Source organism: Culex pipiens, chromosome 2 (genome assembly GCF_016801865.2).
Source record: "Culex pipiens pallens isolate TS chromosome 2, TS_CPP_V2, whole genome shotgun sequence".
Lineage (NCBI taxonomy): Eukaryota > Metazoa > Arthropoda > Insecta > Diptera > Culicidae > Culex > Culex pipiens.
In genome coordinates, this window is record NC_068938.1 from 144192149 (window position 1) to 144202101 (window position 9953).

The 9953-nt window shown below is 36.4% G+C and overlaps 1 protein-coding gene across 2 annotated transcripts in view; it reads right to left on the bottom strand.

The window, feature by feature from the left end:
• Nucleotides 1-9150, bottom strand: part of LOC120416218 (kin of IRRE-like protein 1) — a 92195-nt gene extending 83045 nt beyond the window's left edge. For both annotated transcript variants that reach the window (XM_039577916.2, XM_039577915.2), the window contains exon 1: nucleotides 8808-9150. In XM_039577916.2, the coding sequence (XP_039433850.1) occupies nucleotides 8808-8957 (150 nt within the window). In that variant the 5' untranslated portion in view covers nucleotides 8958-9150. The remainder of the gene's footprint in view (nucleotides 1-8807) is intronic.
• Between the last annotated feature and the right edge of the window lie 803 nt (nucleotides 9151-9953).

Below are 9953 nucleotides of genomic sequence, written 5' to 3' on the forward strand. Positions count from 1 at the left end.
TCTTAAACGATTTGATGCGGCGGCAGACAAATTCATATAAACAACATCAGCATACAAAAAGTGTGGTAAAATCAAGGACTTAAACAGCAACAACTTCGTAGCAACGGAAAACTGTGCAGTGCAAACTCGCAGCGAGCGCAAACAGGCATAAACTTTCGAACACACACTTGATGCCATTTTATCCCAAACGAAATTTTCTTGTAAAACAACGCCAAGATCATTTACATAGCAAACAAACTCGATTTGCTGGCCGTTTATGATGATAGGAGGTACTGTTGCATTAAAAGCTCTTCCAAGCTTCATTACTATTGCTTGAGATTTGACTGGATTGATGAAGAGAGTGTTGCGGTTACACCATTCCACAATACGGCAGACATCTTCGTTGATACGATGAATGATTTCGTCAGTTGAAACATTGGGATCAAAACAGTAAAGCTGCACATCATCCGCAAACATGTGAACCAAACAATGACGTAAAACACTCGGCAAGTCGTTGATGTACATCGAAAACAACAGAGGCCCAACCACGGATCCTTGGGGCACACCAGAAGTAATCAATACTTCCTCCGAAACGAGTCCATTGAAAAACACTGCTTGAGTGCGACCTGTTAAATAACTATGCACTAAATTAACCGCCGAGCTTCCAAAACCAAACTTATCTCTCAGCTTTTTCAGCAATCTGGAATGTGAGATACTGTCAAAAGCCTTTGTAAAGTCCAGGAGTAACAAAACTGCAATGCCTTTTCTGTCGATTCCACGCATGATATCATCACAAACCTTTAATAATGCTGTTTTCGTGCTACGTTTAGATCTAAACCCTGACTGGTACTCCGATAACAACTTCAAGTCATCTAGGTAACTGCTGATCTGTGATTTCATCAATTTTTCAAAAGCTTTAGACAAAGCACTCAGCAAACTAATCGGACGAAGATTAGTTAGACCACTCAAGTGAGGTTTCTTTTTCAATGGGATAACCTTGGCCTTTTTCCAAGCACTGGGGAACTGAGACGTTTCAAAAATCAGGTTAAAGAAAAATGTAATTTCATTAGCAACAAGTGGAAAAATGCGCTTCCAGAAACATATGGGTAGATCATCAAAACCAGTTGCATTAGAGCTGATACTAAACAAAGAATTTACAACTTCAACAACATCAACTTGCCGAAAAACAAAATCCGCAGGGTGTCTAATTGGATCAGCTGTGACATTAGTTGGAGTTGATGATCTTGTACAGCAGCCAGCAAAGTAGTCGTTGATATCGTTTGGCGACAGATCTTCTGATAGATCAGTTCTGCATTTTCCAACCCCAGCTGTCCGCAGCTTACGCCAAAAAAGTTTCGTATTACCAGCATCACGCGAAAAGTACCTAGACCGCGCATCACGTATTAACTGGTTCGTTCTGTTGCGGAGAGTTTTGAAAGTATTATGTTTCGTAAGTTTATTAGCTTGATCTGCGTGTTTCCAATCGTTGTATGCTAGATCTCTTTCGATCATAGATTTCCGGATCTCATCGTTGAACCACGGATTGTGTCGTCTAGTTCCACTAACAGTTCGAAGAGGAAAGCACTTATCCCGGACCTGGTGCAGATGTTGATTCAGGAACGCTAAACAGTCATCAGGATCTCTCAATTCCTCGAAATGGGCCCAAGGAATTGCATTGATAGACTCCGCCAGTAAATTTGCGTTAACACGGTTGTAATCACGAAACGATGAGGTTGGCTGTTCATTTCGTGTTATCGCAATGTCGTATGAACCAAAAAGCATATCGTGATTGGAAAGTCCTGGTACATCTATTTGACTGAAAGACAGCATTTTATCACGATTGCAAACAAGAAACAAATCCAAAAGAGTACAGCCGGATGTGAAAAAATGGGTTGGCTCCGTGCCCATTGAGGTTAAACAAAAAGTATCAAAAACTTCAACTAAGCGTTTCGTTCGTGCAGCTTCTTTTTTTAGATCAGTATTAAAGTCACCAACAAGAATGATGTTCTCGTATTTAGACGAAAATTCTGACAATTTTTGATCAAGGTAAGGGAACAATCCATCCCTGGGGGATTGTAAACTACTCCAACGAGAATAGTATCGCAATCAGTTGCAAACTCCAGCAAAAGACATTCAACAGAACCACTATGAGGAGTACCAACAGCAGTTGATTCGTAAACAAGTTTGCATGTTAGATGCGACCGATAGTAAACAATAACACCGCCGCCAAATGCATAAACTCTGTCGTTGCGTACAAACTTGAAACCGGGAATGTCGATTGCACTGTCAGGGATTGCTGTCCGCAGCCAAGATTCTGCAAAGCAGGCAACTTCAACACGTGAACCAACCAAAATCTCCTTTAACTCCTCAAATTTCTGAAAATTATTGGCACAAATACTTTGCACATTTGCATAACAAACATTAAAACAATTTGGTTTCAAAACAGTATTAAGCATGATCTTTGGAACACAGATATCGTTAGAGGCATGTAGTGTTAGAGGTGGCATTCAAACAAATGTTTATTGAAGCAACAGAAAGAAGGCTGTCTTAAAACTAAAACGCATTGTAATAAAAACATTTTTCTCATCCTAAACAATCTTCGTATAACAGCACAACACAGCCCGAAAAAAAGAGAATAAAAACAAAAACAAAATTAATAATGTCACAGTTCGTTCAATTGCCCTAATTGCGTAATTGCCACCGGATTGCTACCTTCACGTTGCTTCACGTAGATGATTCCAGCCTTCGAGTACACTGAGCTTAGTTTTCCCTCCTTCTTCATAGTGAGTGCAGCATTTTTGATTTTCCTCGCGTTAAGAGTCAAGTTTTCATTGATAAAAATTCGCCTGTCCGAATTAAATCCCAACAAACGAAGATTCAGGTCACGTTTGCGAAAGTAACTTGCAAAAAAGTCATCCCGGTGGTTGCGAAAAGCAAACTGAATGAGCAACAAACAGGGGGATCCATCAGGTAAAGCGTTTTTACTTAAGCGCCTCAAATCAACAGAGGGAATGCGGGTTTGATCGTAACCAAGGGCAAGACAAATGTCAACAAAATACTTGGTCAAATTTTCGTTACTCATGTAAGGCACTCCACTTACAATTAGTTCCCATGAATTGGCTTTACGATCAATCGCATCCTCAGCAAAACAAACCTTCTCGTCAACCTTATTGACAAACGACTGCAATTGATGAATGCTGGCTTCGCAGCTCTTCTTAACGGCGCCGATATCATCAGACACGCGAGACAGTTTTTCATCTAGATCGGTCTTCAGCGTGTTAAGTTTACCGTCCAGCTTATTCTCGAGAGTATCGATCCTGGTGTTGAGCTTACTAAATTTATCCAGAAGCTGTTTGAACATTTCCTTCGTCGAACTGCAGTTTTCATCACTGCTACTATCGACGTCGCCGCGCTCTCTTTTAGCCGAACCATTTGACATCGTAAACTCAATTAGGTCAATGAGAGCAAACAAAACAAACCGAAGACTCTGTTGGAGTCAAAACAATCACAATAAATCAATGCCCTGACACCGGCACGTCAAACAAATCCCGTCAGCTGAGAGTGCCGTCTAGGTAGCTAACCAAACCAAAGTGCTGCGTGGGAACAAAAAGTGTTCTTTCTTTTTTTAGTTGCAGGAAAAAACAAAATATTTCAAGCGGCAAATTAACACTGATTCGGGCGTTTTACACCGAGATAACACTTTCCAGTTGTACACGCGACTAAGAACTGTTAATTACACACCAATCGATCAGATCAAAGAAGATAAAACACGTTTAAAATGGCTTTGTTGTGCCTCACCAAATTTCTACTCTTGCGCCATTTAGAGTGACCAACTGAACTCATTCACCCAGTTCATACAATATTGGTACGTAAATATTCGAATTTTTTAACTTTTTAAGGAATTTTCTGATTGATTTGGCGTTTTAGCAAAGTTGTAGGTATTCCGGAGGACTATTTAGACAAAAAGGCAATTGGATTTTTTTTGTCGATTTTTAAATATTTTTTTTATTGGAATAAAACAATTTCCCAAAATTCTATGTTTTTAATTTTTTAAGTGTTTTTGGGGATGTTGTTTTTGAAAACATGCTTTCAGTAAAAATTTAATATGCAATCAAAAAATAAGCGTTTTTTTTATAAAATGCACTGTTTGCAGGATACAGCCACCTAAAGTTTTATTTAAACAAAAAAATCCCGTGTATCGATTTTTTTTAATAACGTCTGTGATTGTCCATAACTGAAAATATTCTGATCGAAAAAAACAAGAAACAACAAAACAGCCTTACATTTTTTAGTGAAAATATCTCAGCGACTGACTGGTCCAGTTAGAATGTTAAAAAGTGAAATATTTGCGAAATGTTATGATCTTCCATCGATAACTACCACTTTGCCCTAGACAACAAATCGATCAGAAAATTCCTTAAAAAGTTACAGATTTTCGAATATTCCGGCTGCAAAAATTGTGTTGAGCCTTTATGGGTGAAACAATGACACAAGATTACATCTTTGATCATTGGAAGGCCCCCCACCATCATTCAATATTACGCCCTTTTAAAATGTTAGTCATGGTTTAAATTCTTTGAAAATATTTTTTTCGAAAAGATTTAACATTGAAAATCGGACCGTTAGTTGCTGAGATATCGACATTAAAAATGGTGTGTTGTTTGGGTGGGACTTAAAAAACATCAATTTTCCTGTTTATAAACCTTTGCATGGCAATATCTCAGCAACGAAGGGTCGTATCAACAATGTTTAAAAATGCAAAATATAGAAAATTTTCTCAGCTTTTCAAAAATATTTATATCAAAGGTGGGCAAACATGTGCACTTGTTTAAAAAATGAAAAACTGCGACTATTTTCAAAATTGACGACTAAAAATGGATTTAACATGAAAACGGTGAACTTTATCAAAATTTCACTGAAGTACTTTTTGATTGCAAATTTCATTACATCGAAAAATTAAGTTGAAAAATTTTTGCGACCAATTTTTCGATTTTTTGAAAAAAAAAAAAATAGTAGGGGAAAGTTGGGCAAGTGTAACAAGCTAAGGAAATGCTCATTATAACCCTTTAAAATCATTAAAAAATCTGTCGGATTTGTATAATCATCTTCTTCCAGGTCTTGATTGAGGCTTTGATAGAAAAAGTTTTTGAAAAACCTTGTTTTTTAATGCAAAAAATTGATTTTAAAATTTTTGATTTTCCGTACGTTCTACTCAACTAGTGGGCCAAGACGAACAACCCGTTGGGGCAAGAGGAACAATTAGAGCGTCCAATTTCCCGGGGTTACAAATTTCCCGGGAAACGGGAAATTTTCAGCCAATTTCCCGGGAAATCCCGGGAATTCCCGGAAATTTTAAATTTATTGAAAATAGTTATGATCTTGGTTTTAATTAATATTATTCAACAAAATTTTATAGGACTTCAACATTAATGGTTTAAATAAGTGTGAAGATCAATTAACAGCTTGACTGCATGTAAAAAATCATTAAACAAGAAAATGTATTTTGGTATTTTTTGATGAGAAATTTTAAACTTGCCTCTGTGACCAGTTTATTGAAATGAGAAAAAAACCATACCGAAATTATGTTTTTCATGACAAAAACTGGTTTCAGCTCTTGAACAAATGGTAAAGCTTTTTATTGTTGGTTTAACTCCAAACAACCCAATGTTTTCAAATATTTGAAGCAAGCTTTGAATATATTTTTGCATTTTTTAAGAACAAACAATAGAAAGTAATTTTCAATGATTTTTTTGTATTATTATGCAACATGATTTAAATTATACGATAAATTAACATCATTCCACAAAGAGTCTTCTATTTTTTTACATTTAACCCTCCAACACCTGTAGTTGCACCAGTACTCCATAATTCTTTATAATTTCTTTAGTACTAGTTATTCAACCAATTGAATTAAATATTTTTGCACAAATTCGATTTTCATCACATTTGATCATGGTAAACAAAAACGTAAAAAAATCTCAGTTTTAATTTGGAGGTAAGGAGTTAATATTGTTTTGATGAAATATCATCAATCTGTTAAAAGCTTACCTAATTGTAATAATTTAATACTCATTAAGCAAGATCTATTCCCAGTTGCTTCAAAAATTAATAAAGTCCAGAACCGATTATCCGAAGGTCTCAGAAAAATTTCACTTCGGATAATCGTAACTTCGGATAATCGAATCTCGAAAAAAAATTTTTTTGTTATCTGACCCCTAAACTATGCTAAAGTGATTTAAAAGATATCAATCCAAGATGGCGGCCAAAATAGCGGTGATGTAATATTGAAAAAATGCATTTTATTTTTGATAAACAACACAAATTTGACTAAAATGGGGTCGCAGAACTCGAAATTTAATGTCAAAAATAAGAAAATGAAAAAAAAAACATGAAAAAATTCCCAGTCCCAAACAAACCTTCGGATAATCGAACTTCGGATAATCGTGGCTTCGGATAATCGAGTCTGGACTGTATCATCAGAAATAATTCTGATATCATAATTTCTGATAATCTTAATTAATTATATATAAACCAAACAATACATTTAATTGAACAAAATCATGTTGAGTTTGTTCATTTATTATTTTTTCAGAGCATTTTCAAAAAATAGTTCCAAAAATTTAAGAAAATGTATATTTCCGCTTGAATTACGGGAATTCCCGGGAAATTGACAAATTTCCCGGGAAACGGGAAATATTTTTTTTCGGGAAATCCCGGGAATTCCCGGGAATTTTTTTCCCGGGACGGGAAATTGGACGCTCTAGGAACAATGCATGAAACAACATGTTAATTTGCTAATCATTCTAATCTGATATATCTATGTGATAACATATATCATATTAGAATGTATTTGAAACGTTTCTTTCATTTTTAGATTAAAAAATAATATTTTACTAGAAATTTGATCGTTTTTACTAAAAAAAAAATTACTTAGATGATAAATAGTAAATTTTCATGATATCACTTCATTTTGTCTGGATTTTTTTTTTACAATTATTTATCTGTTTTTAAGTACTTTTATGTATTTATTTTACAATAAAATATATTGTTGCAGCAATTCGTAATTTTTTTCCATACTAAAAATTCATATGGTACACTTGACCCACCTGAACATGATTTTTTAAAAGCTCTCAACAAAAATAACCAAAAGTTAAATCATACTTTATAATTGATGCAAGTCATTGGTAGGGACACTACTGATCTAGGAAAAATAGCAATTAGCCGTAAAACGAACCCTAAGCCTTTTTTGTACTTTCCAAAAATTATTAGAAAACTAAGGTTTTGACAAAAACTTCATTAAATCTTATGCCCCGTGGCGTTTACGTCGTTACGTCGGTTATGTGGTAGTAGAATCAGATAATTGCATTGCTGGCAACAATTTCTCATTCTGGAAATAATCAAAATTGTAAAAATTACTGCCGTACGAGCGACTGTTCCTCTTGCCCCATATGGTCGTCTTGCCCCACCTTCCCCTATTGATTCAAAAATTCATAACTCGCTCAAAGATTTTTTGCACAACCTGGAAATTTCTGAAAAGTTGGCATTTGATGTCCTCTAAAACACATCAAAAAATAAAAAAAATAAAAATAGTGTCTTTTTGCAAATCAAGTTTTAGTGACAAAGAGTTAAATAAAAAATCACCAAAAATTTTTTACCGTAAATCATTTTTTTTCAGTGTAGTCCATATCCATACCTACAACTTTGCCGAAGACACCAAATTGATCAAAAAATTCCATCGAAAGATACAGACTTTTCAATTTTCATACACCATTTTTGTATGGCCAGCTGCCAAATTTGTATGGAAAATTATATGGACAAACTAATGATGCAAAATGGCTTCTTTGGGCATACCGAAGGCACCAAAAAAGTTTCAGTCGGATTAAAAAATACAAAAATTAAAATTTAAGATAAAAGACCGATTTCGTAGAGAAGCTTTGTGAATAATCGTGCGCCACCCATCAAAATATATAAAAAAAAGTTAAAATTGGAAAAAATTAAAACTTCTGGGTACAATTGGCTATATTTGAAATAGGCCCCTCTTGTCTCGAATAAAAATATAAGGTACATTTGTTTGCAAATAGTCACCTTTCGCCATGACGTGTGTAGTTTTAATGAATTTTAGAGAAAATAATGGTTTTATAGCAATTTTTCCTTAAGTTTATACATATTTTGCTGGAAATTTAATCAATTCAAATCTATTTTTAAACACTATTGAAATAAATTTTCTTTTAAAAAAATCCTTGGACATTGTGTGGGTTACCCTAGAACATGTTTTAAAAAATATAAACTTGTGACAAACCTTACAAGTGCACCATTCAAAACTCAAAAGATGGCTTTTTTGGTGTTTAACTTTTATAGATAAAAAATAATAATGTCTGATTTTTCTGCAAGTGTCAAATTTTGCTTATTTTATTCTGAACAGTCGATCCGGAAAATCCTTCTCATTTGCCAAAAGTGTTCACCATGGATTAAAAAAAAAAATGTTTGCGAAAAGCTTTTTAATTATTGCTTGTTATCGAAGGTCACATCTTAAATGTTTAATGATAACGAGGTTTTTACTAAATTGAATTTATAAACTTAATTGATGTATAACAACTGAGATTTTTACGTTACTTTCAAAATTGAGAAATTGGCTTAAGTGTTCTTTGTTACCATAACGTTTAATAACTCTCAATCTTTCCCAACTCACTGCAATCCAATAAATCTCGTAGTCACTTCATCACCACCCAATAAACAAACGCTCACAATGTCCACCATTCTCCCCTCAGTATCAATCAATCCCCCTCCTCACTCCCCTGATCCACTCAACTTCCATCGTCCGGACTTACCGTTTTATTGCCCAGGTTCTTGACCCGGCAGCTGAGGTACGCCGACTTGCCGACGAGGGCCGTCACGTTCCGGGGCGTCGTTTCGTCAAAGTACGGTTCCTCCCACTTTCTCACGGAACCGATGCCGACCCCCGTCGACTGGGGCACCATGCCGGGGCCATCCGACTGGTGATGCTGGTGCTGAAGCTGCTGGGCCGCCGAGCCACCGCCGGCCGACGACGTGGAGGCCGCGGCCACGTACGCCCTCAGGTGCTCCAGCGGCACTGATTTATGGCCATCGATCGACGGGTTCTGCTGGATGCCGCAGCTGGTGAGGTCTGTGGAGGAGAGAGAGAGAGATATAGGGGGATTTAGTTGGTTTGTCTTTAAGGTGAAGTCAACGGTCACCGCTTGAGGCGCTGCTGTTCAAGTCAAAGTTTTTTTTTAGGATATTGTTTGTCTAATCAATCACAATTCATGATTTTGAAGTGATAAAAGAAAAATGAGTACCTAAGAACTCGTTTCATTACTGAGAACAACTTTATCTACAGCGAGAAAAAGATAAGTACTTTCCCTTAATCGGTTTCCAAACAATTAAGATTTCTTCATAACGCACTTCAGAAAACGACCACATTTATGCCATCAATGTGCCAATTTCCTCAATAGGCCAATTCATTCCAACTTTCACCATTTTACGCCATCACTTGGCGTGGATGGCGATTCGTAAATCACCAGATGAGACCCAATTTGAAAGACCTCCGGCCGGAGTGGCTTTTCCCCCGGGGCCGGCGGCCAATTTCGTGACACATTAGGCAATCCAGCGCGCGCGCTGACACCGATAATAGAATAAAGAAGGACACTCTCTCTCTTTCTCTCTCGATGGCCTGTCCGATGACAAAGGAAGCCATTCCGAGTAACACCCGGGGCAAATGTTCTGCGGTTTACCGCCACCACCTCCCAGAATTGGCCATTTCCCGGCGATGATTCGGTGAGGCCATTCGCAGCCTTTGGTCCGGTTCCGTGGTCCGAGCCTAGTCAGGCTTGAAAATTAATACGTTTATTTATTTCGGCACCCTCAGTCTACGACACAGTGGAAAAAGCTTGTCAAATTTGTTGGTTGAAATATTGATTTTTTTAAATTAAATATTGCATAATTGCATAATTGTA